Source organism: Vipera ursinii, assembly GCF_947247035.1.
Source record: "Vipera ursinii genome assembly, chromosome: 4".
Classification (NCBI taxonomy): domain Eukaryota; kingdom Metazoa; phylum Chordata; class Lepidosauria; order Squamata; family Viperidae; genus Vipera; species Vipera ursinii.
Genome location: NC_139514.1, coordinates 95,368,170 through 95,388,543, shown reverse-complemented (window position 1 = coordinate 95,388,543; position 20,374 = coordinate 95,368,170). Strand labels below are relative to the sequence as shown.

The 20,374-nt window shown below is 36.4% G+C and overlaps 1 protein-coding gene across 3 annotated transcripts in view; it reads right to left on the bottom strand.

The window, feature by feature from the left end:
• The window catches only part of FARP1 (FERM, ARH/RhoGEF and pleckstrin domain protein 1), a 171,983-nt gene that overhangs the window by 143,212 nt on the left and 8,397 nt on the right, over window positions 1-20,374 (bottom strand). For all 3 annotated transcript variants that reach the window (XM_083362005.1, XM_083362004.1, XM_083362006.1), the window contains exon 2: window positions 1,250-1,444. In XM_083362005.1, coding sequence (XP_083218131.1) covers window positions 1,250-1,420 — 171 coding nt within the window. In that variant the 5' untranslated portion in view covers window positions 1,421-1,444. The remainder of the gene's footprint in view (window positions 1-1,249; window positions 1,445-20,374) is intronic.

Here is a 20,374-nt window from a genome sequence, read left to right as displayed (position 1 = left end):
AAAACCCCTTCTTCTCTTATAGGTCAGGGAGAATGTATTTATGAGGAACCAATCAAGGTACAAGCAATACAGCCTTTCTACTAATGACAACTGTTGACTTTTGCTTGACTAATGTAGGAACATAATGAAGTTAGTGTCCTTATGAATGCTGGATGACAATGGATCAAGTAATTCATCAATATATCAGCAACTGTTTTTTTTACAGATGCTTGTTTGAGCATAAAACTTAATTAATTGAGACTGAGATTAAAGTGTAACATCTAATGACATAATGGACCATAAAACTAACATCTTAAAAATGCTAATAAGTTTTGTAGTATGATAACATTATTACCAAAGCTGAGCTTGTTTAAAACAGATATATCTGTTAGTTCTTTCTTGATTAATTCTGCATGGCTCAGCAATTATCATAGCAATGCTTTCTCTTTAACTGAGAATGTAAAAGAAAACGTCTTAGCAATTCAGAAATCACACTCATATAGATAATATGCATCTTGATCAAAGTTGGCCCTAACTTCCCAAACACAAAGTTTTACATTTATTTTTAAGGCTAAATTATCTCACAAATCTACTGTAGGTTTTTCAAGAAGAGAATTATTATATACAGCCTTGAGCTGCCAAGGCAAGATTGATTTAAATGTACAAATAACCTTTAAAAACCAATGATTTCAGGCAATTAAAGCAGGTGCATTCTGTTACAAAGAAAATTTCAAAATAAAGAAAATCAAACAAGTGATAGTGCACTAATTATGTACTAGTATTAGAATGCAATTTCTTTATTTAGATATAATACCTAAGATTTAAAATGTAACAAAGATCAAAATTACCTTTAGAGTATCTACAGAATAGTTAAAATGAAATAACTAAATTTGTTAGTATTAGTTTTTTCCCCTCTGTGAAGCTAATTATTCAGCTATTTCAGTTCTTAACTAGTTTACGGTAGTGTATATTGCAACTGACAGTTTCAGGTAGTATTAAAAGGTTGCGATTTAGATAATTAATAGCATCTGAAAAATATATTTTTTTCTAAATAGTTTGTGATGATACCAGGGACATATGAGATATTGGACCCCTATTGCAATTTTAACTATCTTTTAAATATTAAGATTTTTAATACTGCTCACGTATGTGAGCTATTATCACATTATACAAAGTCACAAAACTAGAGGCAGATCTGCCTGGGTGAACCTTTTGCTTCCCTCCCTACCCCCAGCCAAGAATGAACCATAGACTCAGAATATCACCTTACCGGAATTTCAAATGTTTCCTGTGTATCATCCAGCATTTGGACTTTGATAGAAATAAGTTTTCCTGTAGGCGTTGAAGGCAGTTTCTGTCCATGTTCCAAAGTACTGATGCCAGCATTCTCCTGTACTCCTAGCCGAGATCCTGTTGTCGCTTTTTGCTCCACTTCACCCATATCTGAAGAGACAAGCTTCTACTTCTAAGAAAGGGGCAAAGACAAAGAAAATATGGTACCATGTTAGTTCAATTACTTCAAGACTTCAAGTGGCTTGCGGCCACAATGAGACCAGAATTTCTTTGTTAAGCAAGGCAATTCTTAAGTGGGTCATGCCCAATTTTGCTATGGTTCTTAAGTGAATCATTTTAGTCACTAAGTGAGTTATACAGTCTTTAAGCAAATCTGGCTTTTCCCATTGCTTATGAGAAGCCGGCTGGAAAGGTTGCAAATGGTGATCACATGATTCCAGGATGCTGCAGCCATTTTAAATACATGCTGCATGCCAAGCAACCGAATTGTGATTTGTGTGGAGATTCTAGGTTGGTTGCAAGTGTGAGGACTGGTTGTAAGTCATATTTTACAGTGCCGTTGTGACTTTGAATGGTCACTAAATGAATACTTGTAAGTCAAGGATTACACAGGTTACATAGTAGATCTAAATCTACTAAATAAAAGAAATATTTCACAATAAAGCTAAGATTTTTTTGGCTGAGATGAAATTATTCATGTTTTCACTAATCAGTGTTCACAACAAAAATTGCTCAAAAATATGTAAAGTAAGCGTGATGATGATAAAGGTCACTGTTTGTAACGTGCTTGGAATCCTAGAAAAATCATGAAAATTAATGAAGGGGTAATCAGGATTTTTTGGCTTTAATATTGCCTAAAATAGTGGTTTCCTTTTTTAATTAATGCAAATTCAACTAATTTATACGGGAAAAGAAATTCCAGGTAAGAAACTGTTCCACTGATTTTACTGAAAGTTAATTGATTCTTGAACTATATTTTTTTAGAAAGGTTACATATTTTCGACTCTTTGTGGGTAACAGTTAAGATGATACTATGGAACACTGTTAGCTCTGTAACTGATGGATGTAAATGTTATTTGTCTGATATATCAGATCATTATTTCATCTTTTCTTTTGCTCCCTCTGATAGCCAAAATGAATCTTAGTGCAAAGTCTTCTGCTGTTACTCATAAGCCATCCTTTATGTCTTTTATGCACTCATGAATTATAATTCCCGAGAATATAACAAAATGAAAGATACAAAAGAAATAAAATGTTTTCCTAGCTGACACACTTATAAATATAATTTATCACAGGCACTCTATTTGAAAATCACACAATGTTGATTAATATACAAAAAACATTCATATTTCAGAATATTCGTTACTGTGAATGCTTTCAGGACTTGGAGCTGCAGGCTGACTACTAGTTGGATATTTGTTCTTTAGGGGTTGCTTTTTTTGCATAATTACTGTAGCTATACAAATTTGGGTGTTTTTAAAAAAGGAAAAGGTTCTTAGCTAACAGGACATACATTTTGAATGGATTTATACCTCTGTGTTTAATGAAGTTACCCAGGTCTATGGAATAAATACTTGTTTGCTTCACTGGAATTAAGTAAGTATCTGAAAAAATAGCATCTTCAACAAGTTTTAATAGAATATTATTTCCCCTCCATGTATTATCCTAGGTTAATTATCTGACAGCTACAAAATGAAGCACTTCCTCCTGCATTGAATCATGAGGACCCTCAATTATTGAGCTCTTCATTACGTTTACTTAATCTCTCTGGGTCAAACTATATCAATAATTGCATCCAATTTGCTGTAGAAAATGTTGATTATTCTCTTCTATTTATAGCAAGATCTGAACAGGTGGAATTATAGAACTGAGTTTGGTTGAGGTTCAAAAAGGTTGGGGTTGAATTTGGCTCAAAATTCCAGGGCTGTACCCTGAACTGAGAAGTTTAAAAGTAAATCCCAACAGAGAACAATGGCAAATCGTTTCCATATTGTTGCCAAGAAAACAATATTGACTACTTAAGGAGAAGTTGGTATCATTAAGTTTATTCCAAGGCCATTTCAATATGTGAGGAGTAAGAAATAAACAATATTTGAAAAGGTCTTGAAACAAGTATCTATAATCATTCAGAATGCACTTTTCTATTTTACTCTGGAATATCTCCAATGGTATACAGGGAAGAGTGATTTAAGTTTTCCCTTCTCAGCTTGAAAACTCTCCAAATTTGTCCATTGCCAATAGTTCCAGTAATAAGCTGCAAATGCAAGTGAGAGGGATGAGTAGAAGTCTTTTTAACAAGGTTTATTTGAGCAGAGATGTGTTACAAAAATTTCAGCAATTAAACTATTTCCTATTTAGAAATAATTCATGGACATTACAGTGGGAAAATTTGGATATTCATTCATTCCTGTGCTTGGGTCAAGAGGCAGTTTTATTACTTCACTTGTGTCCCCTTATCTAATGGTCTCCAGAATCTAGGAAAAAAAACTCTTACATAAGCAGGACATGTACAAAATACTGTAAGTTTCTACAAGTACAATGTCTTCTAGTCACCAAAAGACAATATGAACTGATCATATAAAATGATATTAAAGGCACAGCAGCTAAAGCCAGCCTTGTGTTGTTATATAAACAAAGGACAAAGTAATTTTCCTATAACTATTAGAGATTATTGCCAATCATAATTTGGCTTCAGTAGTCTTATTTATGAAGTCCTAAATTGAGATTATGAAGAAATACAAGAGAATATTAAGTAAGAAAAAAGCCTAACTGAAATGACCTATTTCCAAGGTTACAAAGAAAAATAAGTAGGAACAAATACTGTAAAGAATAGCAAAAGAAAGAAACTATACTTGTTATGATTAAAAAAAATCTACTGATTTAGGTAGCTGCACTGTCTAAAAAACATAATAAACAAAATGTTGGTGCAGTTTTGGGACTCGTGTAAAGGTAATGTATTCTCAGGTTCTGTTTATTGCTGGCCTAAGAAGAAAGTAACTTATACAAATGTCACCACCTGTCACTTCACTCAATCTCATTTTATTCACAACACATGGGAAACTGTCAGTATCTTAGACCAAGCTAAATGCAAAAATGCTAAGGTATTCCTGGAAGCTTGTCACTTATCAGTCACCAACAGACACACAGAGATAAAAAGCAGATACATTTACACACCATTCAAAAAGAGACCATAAATAAGATAGGCAGCAAACAAAACCACCAGAACACATCCTCTTCAGTAGCCAACCAAAATAAACAGAGATTAACATGGACAAACCATTAAACAGAAAATATCCTAATCAAGGAACTATAAAAAAAAATCGCCACCACACTGACAGGGCACACTACTGTATATAAACAAGGAGCAAACACCAAACTTGCTTGCACTGATGATATTACCTAATTGGCTATGTCTGCAAACAAACAACCAAGTTCAGAGCACACCAAGGACTTCACAGTTCAACCCATTGTAAGCTAAATGGAAGCAGGGTTTCTCAACCTCGATGGATTTATGATGTGTGGACTTCAACTCTTAGAAATCCCCAGCCCACATACATCTCAAGCTGTCACTATTGAGAAATGTTGATCTAGAGAAATGTATGTAAATTTTCCACGTTTCTATGTTTGGAAAATTGGTTGGAAACAGGCGGAAGAGGTCTTCATCGTGCAGTAGATTAACAGTGGCTAAAATGATGATGAAGTAAATTGTATTATTTTATTAATTAAATTTTTATGCTACCCATTTCTCCTATAAAGTGACATGTTTGAATACTGATTTAGACCAATGTATGTATTGTTTGGAGGTGTGGGAGTAATCATTCTACATTCCTGACTACAACTTTCCATAGAACAAAAACCACAGACATTAACCTCTGTCAATTGGAACATTCAATATGGGGAAGTGATTGCCTATTACAAAATATTAGGCTATGCTCTCTCTTAATTATAGCATTTCAACTATCTAAGCAATAAGCTATCTGATATCTTCCCTAAACTTTGACCTTCAAGTTCCACTAAACCTAAATGTCATAACTATAGCCAACCTTAAGGGAAATGCAAAATATCTAAATGTCACCAAGTTATTTCAGTGAAATTATTTAAAACTGGAAGCCAAAAAAGCTGTCTCATGCAGTATGTTTGTAAAAGAATAGTAAGGACACTGATAGGTCTTTTAAAGCAAACTTATTTTTATTCTGTCATAATGATTGCATTGATCAAGGCTATTTCTTCAGATGAATGGAGTAAATTTATCAAAATACATATTTTCATCTTCATATTAACAGTTTCATCTATCAGTAATCTTTCATGTATTATAATGATCAGATACATGGAACATTTCTCTGAAGTACAAACATGGTTAGAAATCTGAAGATGCAATGTATTTTCATATATGTTGGACCTGCAAAAAGGTTAAGGCTTTTTGGATAAAAATTTGGTGGAATATGCAGAAGATCTTCAAGCAAAGGATAAAGTTTTGTCCGCAATTGTTTCTATTGGGTATAATTACAGATGCTACTGTTGTGGACATTAAGTTGATGTTGAATTTAATCACAGCAGCAAGACTCTTAATAGGTCAATATTGGAAGAAGGAGGAACTGCCGACTATAGAAGAATGGACTCTAAAAGTTTCTGACCTGGCGGAAATGGCAAAGATTTCGGCTTACTTGAAAGATCATTTGCAAGAACGTTATATTATGGAGTGGAAAAAGTGGATTGATTATATCCAGAACAAATACGGGACTAAAAAGTTTCACTTAGTATTTGAATAAGTTTTCTTCTCTCTTTCTTCTTTCCTTTTATATGTAATATTAGTATTGCTTGTAGTCATTTCATATGAGCTAGAGTGCGATAGACTTAATAGTTTATTGTTGTTAGCATATGGATGTTTATGATTGTTCTTTGTTTTTATACCTTGTACTTAGCTCTGGGAAGTCGGGGGGGGGAATGGGGGGGAGGGATAGGGAGGGTTAGGTAGGGGTGGGTGGAGGGAGGGGGGATTGTTAAAGATAAAATGTATTGTAAAACTTTTCAATAAAAAAAACATGGTTAGAAATCGAGGATAAACAATAAGAGAAATCAGACCAGAAGGTATAAATTCTGGTAAGAGTTTATCCATATGGAGGAAATCAACTATTAGAGTAAATCCATGGCACACATTCAAGCAATGTGAAGAACTGACTATCCAACAGAACATAGATAAAAGAGATAAGAACCTAACATTTTTTAAAATGAGTTTGTGTTAACACTCATTATCTATGAACCAAATGTAACTCTTGCCATATTTCCCTTTTTAAGAATAGAAGACATTTTAAATAGCAACGTATTTTATGTCTATTCTTTTAAACATTGAAGAACCCTACCCCAATTTCCTAATCAATGCAGTATGGTACTGGACTTCATTATTGAAATTATGTAGCATTGATAGAAGATTGATTACATGAAGAACAATCCAGCAAAATAGTTAAACTATTTTCAAGCTTACTGGAGGTAGTGATAGCTAAAACTGCCTTTTATTGATTTAAAGGTAACTAATTTATTTTATTTACATAGCTTCTAGAAAAATAATTTTCAAATCTGTATTTACATACTAGTTCAAGTCTTGATGATTTCAAATGTAATGAACTATCATAGTATATTATTTTAATTCTCTTTGAAAAAAATACACTTTAAGACTTTAATTCTAAATTATGAATATTTTAATTGTTCTTTAGTATCACATTTTGTTACAAAGTAAGCCATTTAAAGAGCTTAAAAATGTTTAACCATAAACATTTAATATTTAATTATAATCCAGTGTCACTGACTTTTGTGGATCTCAGCTGCCCAGAGCCACTTGTTAGTGAGCTGGGCAGCATATAAATTTAATAAATAAAATAAAATAAACTCCTGGCTGAATGCTCTTAGGTTATACCATTAAGCACAAAATTTCACTTTCAGACTGTTGAGTAGTTAATACAACCCATGAGCTACAATAAGCACTTTGCAGTTATTTCAGAATACGAAAAGATGAAGTAGAGTCTTGGATACACTTGCAGCCAAACTTTTCAATTCCTTTTTAATAAGGTTAACTAAAGCACAGATATATGAAAACTGTGACACAGGCCCTATTAAAAATAAGATTCTTGTACCAGCTAGAAAACATCACATTCATTCAACATCACATTCATTCAACATCACATTCATTTAACTATTATGACCATAGTTAAGACCAGAATTCAGCTACTAAGCAAGCCAGTTGTCAAGTGAATTGCGCCTTATTTTACAACATTTTTGCCACACTTGTTAAGCGAATCACTCCAGCTATTAAGTGAAGCACATGGTCATTTAGCAAATCCAGCTTCTCCCATTGACTTTCTTTGTTGGAAGCCAAATGGAAAGGTCATAAATGGAGATCATATGACCCTGGGACACTGCAACCATTGAAAATACATGCTGGTTGCCAAGCACCCAATTGTGATCATGTGATTATGGAGATGCTACAATGGTTATATGCATGAGGAGTGATTATAAGTCACTTTTTTCATTACTGTGGTAACTTCGAACAATCACTAAATGAGTGGTATTTAGTTGAGAACTATCTGTAGTACTTTAAAGTAAATGTCATGGAAGATAAAGAAATCAAAATTTCTTAACAGTTCTCAATAAAAGAACTCATGGCATATCAAAATAAGCAGGCTCATTGCCTAGGTATAATTTAAACACCATTTTGTAAAGGCAAGAACATTTTAATTAAAAAAAATAACCTAATTTCAGTTTTTTGCAACTATAACACAAGGTAGAAGTTGTAGATACATATGCTATTCTATTCTATTCTATTCTATTCTATTCTATTCTATTCTATTCTATTCTATTTTATGTGATCCTAAAGTTGGGAATATAGAACTGATGCGTTCCAGAAGCAATCTGAAAAAGAACCCCGATGAAAGATATTAATTTTGAAAAAAAGGCAAAATGTATTCTTGGAGGCAATTCAAGACTACTTTCAATTTTGGAAATACAAGAAAATTGGCACTGTTTGAATTTTTTTGGCTTCATTGCTTTCGACCATCAATCCTTTCAGCTTCTGACATCATCTGGAAGGCTACATATTGCCTATCAAATACACAAATTTAGTTAAAATATTTGCTCCAATCTGAAATGTTTGCCTTTATTAATTCACTCCAGTCTGTTGAGGTTATTTTAGTCTGCAGTTGCAAAACACTACAATAATCCTTAAGGATTAAGCAATTTAAAGGCTAAAAGGTATAATGTCAGAAGATTGCATGAGCTATAGCTTATTCCTTCATTGACATTGCAGCATCTACAAGTCTCTTCCTAGGAATTCCGCAAGCTCCCTAGGAAGCGTGACTTTAATTTTAAAAAATCAAAATCTTTTAACTTAAAACATATTTTGGAAGCTGCTACAATATAAATCTCTTGCATATTTTTATTTGTAATAATGTCACTCAGCCAACATAGGTAGCTTAGACTGATGTTTCTTCAAACTTGGAAACTTTAAGAAGTAATGGATTTCAATTCCCAGAATTCCCAAGCCAGCATGCTGACTAGAGAATTCTGGAAGTTGAGGTCTATACAAGTTAAACCTGCCAAGTTTTAAAAAACACTGTCTTAGACCTTTCTTAGAAAATATTTTTTTTAAAAAATGAGACAAGCTAAGCTAATGTGGTACAAAGTCTCTGACAGACTCATAGCAGATAATAGAGTGCAAACTCAGCTATTTGTCATGATAAATTATTGATCTATCGTTCTCCGCAGCCACCTCACAGACATTTTCGAGATTGCCATGTTTTCCTCCTCCTGAGAGGCAGTCAGTGTGGTTTCAAGATTTCTGTAATGGTCACTACTCCGAAAATTTGGCCTGCCCTTGACTGCAAAAATTCAGGGAACAAAAATAGGGAAAAGATTAAGAGGAAATCTCTCCTCTCCTTTCCCTTTTGTTTTTTTTTATTTGGGGTTTTCTTCCCCTAAAGAAAAAAGACTACAATGTATTTCTCAGTCCTTTAAATAATACTTAAAAGAGTTAAGATGTAAGATGAATCCACATTTTAAAATGCACAAAATCAATCAATAAAGCTTGCAAAAGGATAGAAACTAGCTACCAAGCCCTACACTAGATATTAGCCATTTTGCAGCTATTTAAAAATCCTTTAAGTCCCATACAGTGCTTTTTTTCTAAAAAAAGAAACAAAAAGAAAAAAGGTGCCGGAACTCACACATGTTATACAACCCGCCTTGCCTACCCTACAAGGTTCCATCCAAAAAAGGTGCCGGAACTCCGTTCTGGGCGTTCTATGACAAAAAAAAGCCTTGATGGGATACATTATTAATCAAGTGTTGTTATGTGGATGGATACAAATGCAAATCAGGCTTTTAAGACCAGTTTCCACAGCCACCTAGCTATGCTACTCTCCAAATATTCTGGGTATGCTAATTATGTCACTGAGAAACATGACAAACTTGGAAATTCTGTGGAAACTCCAAAAAGGATTGTAGCCTTATACAAATCACTCTTGCTGCAACATTTGCAGCTAATTTTAAGAGTTGCTTAAACTCTTTTTATAGTAGATTATATTAGGTGGCTAATGAACAGACCTAATCACTCTTCATTATTTCATTCTTTATGACTGAAGAAGAAATCTATAACTGCACAGTAAGAGACATTGATTAAATGCTAAAAAATAAGAGAAATAATTCTATAGTCTGTTTTAAATTTATCCTAAAACGTTAGTGAAAAATATTTCCCAATTATAGTGTTTTGCCAGAAAAAAAATCAATACATTCTGTCTGAGATGCTTTTAAACTAATCCTTTTCTGATCATCATAATAAATAATTACTTTGAATTTTGGGTATACATGTAAAGTTGTATGAATGTAAAGTTCAGATGCATATGCGCTATATGTAACTCAACAAATTGTGATATAGAAATTTGCTTTCTACTCATATTATCAATCTATTTAGTTATATATTGCCAAACTACCCTTTCTATTCATATATGGTGAGCTAGAGATGCCAGGGTCCACATCTGGAAAGTATTGTGTTGTTTTATCTGAACTTGTAGTAAAACAATAGGATTTCAGAATCGGTGGCTCTAGTTAGCAAACTTTAACTTATATTCCCAAAACTAAGCACAGTCAAGAGGCAGTTACCACCTGCCTTGAAATCCTAAAGCTATTGGCTAAACTGGGGGGGGGGGGAGAGGGCAGGATCTGGAAAGGCAGCAATGACAATGCACTTCCATACTGTTGCGAAAGGATCCAAACAAACTGTGGTTAGGATTGACTCAAGGAAGTCTTTACCTTGTTTGGAAATCCCAATGATTGATCTGGCCTTTGGCATGCAAAGCATGTGCTCTATTACAGAGTGTGCTGCTTGGTCCACAAAGAAGCTACAGCATATACAAAGTACAGTACTAGTTTCCATACTTAATACAAACCAGGTGGCCAGAAAGGCCCAACAGAGACTTCACTTTCTCAGGGTCTTGCAGAAGAACAGGGTAGAACAACGGCTAATGACCCTCTTTTACTGGTCTACTATAGAGAGCATCCTCTCGTACTGTATTGTGGTTTGGTATGCTGGTCTGACAGCCGCAGATAGAAAAGTATTACAGAGGGTGGTGAGCACAGCACAAGACATTGTGGGATGTCCCCTGACACCACCGGATGACATCACCAGGGCTCGCTGCCTTGGAAGAGTGAGGAAAATTCTTAGGGATGACTCACACCCTGGTCAGTACCTCTTTACTCTCCTAACATCGGGTAGGAGATATAGGACTATAGCCAGCCGCACCAACAGGTTGAAAAACAGCTTATATCTATGGGCTGTTAGGCTTTTGAATGGGAAATAATTTTATAAACTGTATGTATGACTGACTTGCGGTGTTGTGCAATTAGCTCACATGGTGTAATAAGATGGAGGGTTTGTGTCACTGTTAGTTGGGGGTGGGGGCACAAAGGGAGGCTCAGCCAATCTCAATGTATACATGGTTGTACTTTGACAATAAAGGTTCATTCATTCATTCCTTTGGCCTTAAAACCTGAAATGTTTTCCTTTATTAAGTTAGTCTATTTGGCTTGGGAAGACATACCAAATTCTTGTATTCCTCAACAACCTAGCCAAGGAAATTTGATTCATGTATTTGTAATCTGATTAATTACAAAGTGATTACAAACTAAATGTACATTGGTTCCAAGTCCTATAATAAATTAATATTTCATCATTCCTTTAAGCAGCATGTTTCTTCCTTGAATTTTTTTCCGTACAAAAGATGGATCGTTTACATCATCCAATATAGTTTTATTGGCAACATAACCGCTTGAAAAGGCCCCAGTGGGTATCACTTTCTGCAAAATTCAGAAATCAATTCGAACTCATTTTCTACAAAAGAAAAAAAATCAGCCCAAAACTTCAATAGCATCTCATAATATTTTAAAAATTAGTAAGAAATGAAGATCATCTTTAGCACTTCCTTTAAAATTCAATCTGGATTGATTTTCTATCGCATAAAACAAGTATGGGAGTGTGTTTGCAAATGTCCAACTTGGCAGTCATATTAAGTATTTCTTTTGAATTCCTGGAAAATATGTTTTCCTTTCAAAATTTATCCTCAAAAAATGTCAGTATCCTTTGACTAAACACAGCTGTTTCACACAACTAAATAGAATGTTCTTTTTCTCAACCCTTACAGTATAACAACTATACTATAATAGCACTTCTTTAACTCAGGGCTTTTCAACCTTTTCACCGATTGTATCACTTTTAGGATATGGCAATATTTGAGTACCACCTAGCAAGGTATCAAAAACGTGACCAAAACCCACCCCACCTGTTTAAAGTTGCAATTGCACAGAAATGACTTATAACCATTTTCACACTTATGACCATTGCAGCATACCCAGGGTCATTTATATTTGGATGCTTGGCAACTGATTCATATTTATGATGGTCATGTGATCGCTTTTGCAACCTTTTGACAAGCAAAGTCAATGGCAGGGCTGCTAGTGGCCAAGTGCTGACTTCCTTCCCTCCCTCCCTCCCTCCCTCTTTTTCATGCCCACCTCCTTCTGAAGGAAGAATTTGAACCCCCCTCCCATATTTTCTCTCTTCCATATATTCATCAAACAAGGAAAAGCCTCCAGAGAGAGAAAAGACAAAGCTGCTGAGTGAACTAGCTTAAAAAGGCACATTCCCCTTTAAGAATTAGCTACTGGCTAGAAAGGAAAGTTAAGGAGCGCAACCAGCACTTAAGGAAGAAAAAAGAATGTAATAAGTATTGGCTGCCGACTAAGGCAGCCTTCCCAAATGGCTCCATTCATAAGTAAAGGAATGCTACAGGCAAAATCCATTCAGGAGAAAAATACTTCAAAATCCCTTGCAGCAAAACTTACAGCTAACAATAGCAAAGCAATAGAATCTAACATGAGACATCAGCCATCCGCCTAATAGAAATTGCCAAGCATTCCTTAAGAACACAAAGCCCACATTGCACAAATCCCAGAACTTCAAAGTCACAAAAGCAAATAAGAATCCTTCCACTCACCATCTCCCTCCCTCGGTGTCTCACCTACAGCTGATACTGCCTTTCTTCATTGCTACCTTTCTTCATTCCTGGTGGAGGGCAGCCCCTCCCCCCACTGCATTTCTTGCCTGTTTGTTGCTGCCAGCACAGGTGGCTGCCACCAAAGTTGTAGATAGGCTCATGGCCAGCCTGCTTGGCCTGCTTGATCTCCTCTCTCCCCGACCCTCTTCCTCCTTCTTTCCTTTGGTGCAGCTAGAGCTGACTCCACCTCCTTTCAAGGCAGCTTCTTTTTTTTCCCCTCTCCCGCCCAAGCTATCTCCTTTTATAGCAGACATGTCAAACACAAGGCCCCGGGGCCAGATCCGGCCCGCGAAGTGGTTTCATGCGGCCCGTGAAGCCATCCTGGCAACAGTGAGGGAACGGCCCCCACTGCCTTGGCCCTGGCCCAGAGACCCTCCTTCTGCCAGAGACCCTCAGATCTGTCCCACTCCTGCCCAGGCCCCCATAGGCACCCTTGATGCGAACGATGAAGAGCTGGCCATGCCCACCCATAGGCCATACGCACTCTAGCCACGCCCACCCAGTAGGCCACGCCCACCCAAGCCACACCCACCCGGCCCCCTGAGGGCAACCGCAATGCTGATGCGGCCCTCAATGAAATTGAGTTTGACACCCCTGTTTTATAGCCTCTCCTGTCTCTGCCCCTCCTCCTCCTTTCTCATGGGGGAGGGTGAGCCAGAAGTGAGCCTGGGATCTTCGCCTCCCCCCAGCCACTCTGCAGCTCTGGAGAACTCTCTCACAGTACATCCTTACCTGCGCTGGCTCTTTCCCTCCCCCACTACACTTAGCTAGGCAGGGCTGTGTACCACCTGCCACGTGTAGATGTACTACAAGTGGTACGTGTACCTCCGGTTGAAAAGCCTTGATTTAGCTCACCATATCAAAAAGCAAACATAATAAAAATTAAAAGAAAAATTATTTTAAAAACCATAGGGAGGGGAAAAATATTGTAAACTATAAATGGCAAAACAGAATGCAGATCACATCCCATGAATAATAGGTTTGTGAGACATTACTTTTTGCAGTGCATATATTTCCTTTTGTAAAACAGATTTCTGAAATATAATATCCTGGAAAACTTCCTTACAGAAAGTGATCCAAAACATCAATTCTTTCAATTCTTTTCAGCTCTTGGAAAGGTACAATACTTTCTAAGGAGTATTCCAATTCATTTACATTATATTTTTAATTAAAATGTGTCTAGTACTATATGATAATGGTATTAATGTCACTTCATTTGGCTGCAAGCATCATCGTCAGCCATTCAGTTGTGTCCGACCATTGGCCACTCAATGGATCAGCAATCTCCATGCCTCTTTGTGTTTCATTGCTTCCTTTAGATCTACCATGGTCATCCCAGTGTTGTCCTTTATAGTGTCCAACAAGAGGGACTAGAGCACCCCCTTCTTTTGCTGATCACTCCCAGCATGATTGACTTTTTGAGTGAGTCAGCTCACATGACATGACCAAAATGTAACAGCTTCTGTTTGGCAATCTTGGCTTCAAGTGATAGTTTTGGTGAGGTATAATCTAGGACTTCGTTTGTTATTTTTGGAGTCCATGGGATGCATAATAAGTCACCTCCAGCACCACAGTTCAAAGGCTTCCACCATTCTCCTATATGTCTTTTTCAGAGTCCAAGTTTCATAGTTGTATGCAGCAATTTAGAAAAATTATTGCATTAACTAATTTGCATTTGGTTGTGAGGTTGATATCTTTCCTCTTCCAGATGTTGTTCATGCTGGACAATGCAGTTCTTCCAAGTGCTATATGCCTTCTGATCTCAGGGCTGCAGTCAGCATTTTGGTCAATTTTAGAGCCCAGGAAGATGAATTCCTTTATTGTTTTGATGGTCTCAATTGTTGATCTACACTCCAACCTGTGTGTTCTCTGCAAATGTCATTATCTTTGTTTTCTTGATGTTAAGATGCAGTCCAAATTTTTCACTTTCATCTTTGACTCTCAGGATTAGTCACTCCAGATCCTCCTTGCTTTCCATAAGCAATGTTGTATCATCTGCATATCAGAAGTTGTTATTTCTACCATCAATTTTAACCCCAATGGTACATTCCTCCAAATGTGCATTTCTCATAACTATTTCCGTGTACATGTTAAATAGCATAGGTGATGGAAACAACCTTGTCACATGTCTTTTTCAATTCTGAACCATTTTGTGTCTTCATATTCCGTTTTTACAATGGCTGCCTGCTCAGAGTATAATGACTGTATGAGCTGGATTACAAGCAAACAAATTAAACTAGGTTGCAATCAAAACAAATTAAAACCTTGTCTTTCTAGTTAAAACCCACAAAGCTATGTCCTTTCCAGAAGTGATTTCATAAAGTTATATGATCAACTAAGAACAGTTTCAACAAATAAATAAATAGCTCTAGCTGAGAAAATTCATAGTTACTTCAGGAATATTTTTTATTAGAATTTCTATTCAAAAGCAGATCATTAACTGCCACTAGCCTCCAGAATCTTCAATCAATAAAATGCTAAATAAAAGTTGGAAGAAGCAATGAAGAAAATCTAGAAAAATATGATTCTTGACTAAATCTTTCAGACACAATCACAATTAAGGCCAATCAGGAGTTTCCTTTTTTTTTAAACAATCTCTTCAATTGAAATCCTTCAATGTAATATAACGAATTCTGGACCCAGATGTTATTTATTCATTTTAGTGTATGCAGAGTATAGTGAGAAAATGGAAAAAAAGGTGGAGAGGATGGAAAAGAAAGGCCACTTTGTACAAGAATTCAGAACCAACAAACCTTAGTTAAATTCAAGTTAGATTCAAAATCTGTTCAAGCTGGATGGAGTTAAGATTGTATGATGAAGAGGAGACCCTCTACGTCAGAGATTCTCAAAGACTGCTCTACCAGCAAGGACAATTAGGAGTTCTGTCAGAAGTTACCTAAATTCACTAGCCAGAATAACTTGCTACCTCATCTGGGACTTTCAGCATTTGCCAACAATCAGAAAGCCAGTTGACTGTTGGTTCAGATGGGGCTGAAGTAGCAAGGCAAATGTCATTGTATGTGGGGAGTTCTCTAGCCATCTAGATAGATGTCAATACATGTAGAGGCTTCCAACAGTCAGCTGGCTACAACCCACTGACTACTTCAGCCCATCAGCCCCAACTTCAAATGGAAAATAACTATGTAATTTTAGATTGTCTAAATTAGGATACTTATATGCTGAGATACTCATTTCTAGCTACAGCCTTATTGCTTCCTCGCCAGTTCCATTTGTACCAACTCCAGCCTCTTCCATTAAATAGCCAGGGTTGCTGTGACATATGAATTCTGGACCACTCAAAAGAAAGGTAAGAACAGTAAAACAGCATGCCATAGGAAGAAAATCCAAAATTCACATTCTGATAGCACTAAGATGCTATCCAAGCAGCACACAATGTCTCTATTCAGTTCACCAATATCACAGTATACCATGGGAAAAACATTTCACCACTAATGGTAGCATACAAAGCTGTCTGTAATATCTTATAGTTACATAGCTTGCCAAAATGATATTTGGCTCAGTGGCCGTTGTTTATAACTGTTTCTGTTGAAAGAAGTTTGGAATTTGCAGAAAATTACAGCAAGCCAGAGCAAAAAATCAGTTCATTCATTAAGATTCAGAAAAGATATGTGTTTGATTCCAGGACCTCAATTTACACAATAGCAGGGGGAAATCTGCCAATTCTTCCTCCTCCTATAACTTCCAAGCACACCAAAGAGATTGAGAAGGTTGGAAAATATAATTCCATAAATATTAAGTATGCTTTTCATGGAAATATGGTTACACTCAGTTCAGCTTGGTTTTCTCTTGACTTCCAAGTAAGGATACCAGTATAAAAAAAATCTCTGCCATCCTTGCAACATTAGATTTCCAAAACTTCACAAATCAGTAACAAATATAACCGAGGTGTAAACACGGCAGTGCAGAAACACAAAACTAACACTATCTGGCATCTGAATAAAAACTGCACCAGCACATACTTTATTTCTACATGCCACAATTAAAAGGATGCTCTGGGCTACAAATCAGCTCTCAAATAATTTGAGAATAATGTATCAAAAGCAGCACTGAGAAAGGGGCAATGGAACTTTCAAAGAAACACTACAATATAAGTTGCATTTTAAGAGGACAAAAACATGGATCTATATGGAGGTAAACTATTTCACATGTATCATACTGGATAATTGGAGCACTTAGAGTGACATCACCAGGCAAGCATAGCAAAAATTTACAAGGAGTGGGAAGTTAGTTAGTTTAACAGGCACCAAAACTATTTCTTAAACTGAGGACAGGAGAACAGAGATTAAACATGAAAGCCTAATAAAAGGGAAAAAATGATGTTTCCGTTTACATATGAACCTTGACAACAGGAAATAAGTGCAGTGAATGGGAAAAAACTGGAAAATAAATGAAGCTGACCATCAGCGTCCAAGAATCTGACTACATTTATCCACATAAACAGCAAATTAACATATGCCAATTTTTAAAAACTCAAGAAACTCACTTCTAAAATTAAATAATCCATGAGTATCAGGGTGAATCACATTTGGATGATACAAAATACAGGTCAATGAAAGGATGTTAAAATAAAACATTAAAAAAAATCAAGATTATATATTTTCAACTATTTTTCCTAGTCTCACAGTAGTTCACAGCATCAGGTCTTATTATTATTATCCTACATTTTTTTCCACTAAATCTAACATTCCCGGTTCATGCAGGAAAATGTACAGTTGTGTTTGGTTGATCCCTTTTTTCAAAGGAGAGGAAATATAAAGTAGCTGCAATTCAACAATCACTGGACAAATGTACTTAAAGAACTAACTGGGAACATATTCTTCTTTATGCTATAATTAAAGGTAATGCAGTTGCTTCAGCTAAGCAATTTTAAGTCCAGTGAGAGTCATATCACTGGAAAGTTCATTTCCATGCTCATTTCTGTGGATCATGAGCTGGGCTAACAATTCCATTATATGCCTCCTGGCACTGCTCTTCTATTGTGCACATACATTATTTAGAAAACATGCATACAGTTCTAAAAAGATAGTGTCACTTGTTTGAAATATGGGAAAAAATGCTGAACCTATACATAAGTGTTGTGGAAGACAGAGTGAGTTTCATTCGGATTGCCATCAGTTCTACATAAATTACCAACATTGAAGCATGGATCATTAACTCTGTACTGAGTGTGCAATTCCATGGTGGGTGTCAGCTAAGTCTGATTTTGAATCCTCTGAAAATTCTAGAACAGTCCTTCAAGACTAAACACCGGCAGAATGAAAGTAACAATAGGGGGATGGATATCTGTATCCTTCTTATATTACTGAGGAGACCTAAATAAAAAAAAACTGGTTCTCATTAGATAACAACTGATTAACCTTAGCTGCCACTATTATCAATAAGCTTGACATGAGTTTTTAACAGTCTAATCTTCATAATCATCAGTCTTACATCAATAGTACATGTGCTGAGTTAGATAATACCAAGTTCAATGCTGCATTCAATAGGAAATTGAGTATCCTGGTCTTCTGAAGTTATACCAAATAGATGTAAATAAAATAATGTAATTTTTCTTAAAGAAAACATCTACACATTCCTTTCATATACTTCACCTCCAGAAAGGATTAAGAGAGATGCAAGGTGTGCAGGTGGGTGGAAGGAAGGAAAGGAAAAGGAAAAGAAGAACTCATCCCTATCATCTGCCCTGGTTGATGTTAGCCATGAAGACTGTGATCCATTAGCAGTTTTTCTATCATAGTGTGGTGATATACAGGGACGATCTTAGAGAAATTACATGGCAACAGCTAGAAAACTACAATTACAGGTAGTCCTCGACTTATAACAGTTCTTTTAATGACCGTTCAAAGTTACAACAGCATTGAAAAAAGTGACTTGTGACCGTCTTCACACTTACGACCAATACAGCATCCCCAAGGCCATGTGATCAAACTTCAGAGGCTTGGCAACTGACCCATATTTATGATGGCTGCAGTGTCCCGGGGCCATTTGATCAACTTTTGCAATCTTCTGACAAGCAAAGTCAATGGGGAAGCCGGATTCACTTAACAACCGTGTTAAGAACTTAATTGCAGTGATTCACTTAATAACTTTGGCAAGAAAGGTTGTAAAATAACAGAAATTTTTGGGCTCAATTCTAGTCGAGAAATACCTGTAAAGCTCAGTAAAGAAATGGACTTTCTTTTTCCTAGTGAAGAAAACATTACAAAGAAAATGACTCTGCCTGAACTCCCTGGTCTCCCAAGGAAGAGCAAACACAGCCATGCTTCCAAAATTCGGTTACTGTAGTCCACAGGTGTCAAACTCGCTGCATCACGTGACGTGTTACGGTGTATCACGACTTTCTTTGCATTGCCGGAGCTGGGATGGGCGTGGCCTCTGCATGATGCAACTGGCCCGTGGGCTGGCAGTTTGACACCACTGCTATAGTTTATATCAGGGATCTGCGACCTTGACAACTTTAAGACTTGTGGTCTTCAGCTCTGTCCACAAGTCTACAAGTCTTAAAAGTTGTCAAGGTTGCAGACCCCTAGTCTATATCCTAGACCTGAAGTACTTTTATTCTGTTTCCTCATTTGGTCTCTGAAAGGGCTGAGAAGCAGATTCTCTCCTTTTTCATTATTGTGAAGTATTTTAAATTATTATCCCATTCATTTTTACACCAACTGCAATAAAGTGATGCTACAAAACAGTCCGATAATATAAAAGCATTTTTCCAGTGAAGTTCCTTAAAGAAAGCTCCCAACCTCTGGCAGGAATGGCTGCATTACATGCAACATATTATGTATGCCGCACAATCAGCCAAGACATTTAGAATACGGCTTTTGAAGAAAAGAGAGAAATTGATGAAAAAGAACTGAAAAGAAAATGACTCAGATGGACAATTACAAAGATTTTGAGCAAAGTATAAATATCTAAATAGTGGTTAATTATTAGGGGGAAAAAGAATGAATATTGAATCTTTTTATTAATGATATATTTTATTATGTAATATCTATTTCTGCTTTATGGGATGCGGTGGCTCAGTGGGTTAGGATGCTGAGCTCGTCGATCAGAAGATCGGCAGTTTGGCGGGTCGAATCCCGAGTGCCGCGTAGCAGAGTGAGCGCCTGTTACTCGTCCCAACCTAGCAGTTCGAAAGCACATAAAAATGCATGTAGAAAAATAGGGACCACTACGGTAGGAAGGTAACAGTGTTCTGTGCGCCTTTGGTGTCTAGTCATGCCGGCCACATGACCACGGAGACGTCCTCGGACAAGCGCTGGTTCTTCAGCTTTGAAACGGAGATGAGCACCGGCCCCTAGAGTTGGAAACAACTAGCACACATGTGCGGGGGAACCTTTACCTTTTATCCTTATCTCTGCTTTTGATCTCCCACTCTGTAGAATGTTTACATAATGATAAAATATTTTTTTTAAACAGAGAAAGCTCAAGAAATACATACTGTACAATTAATATTATCAGGGCAACTTTTCATGTGCTCATAA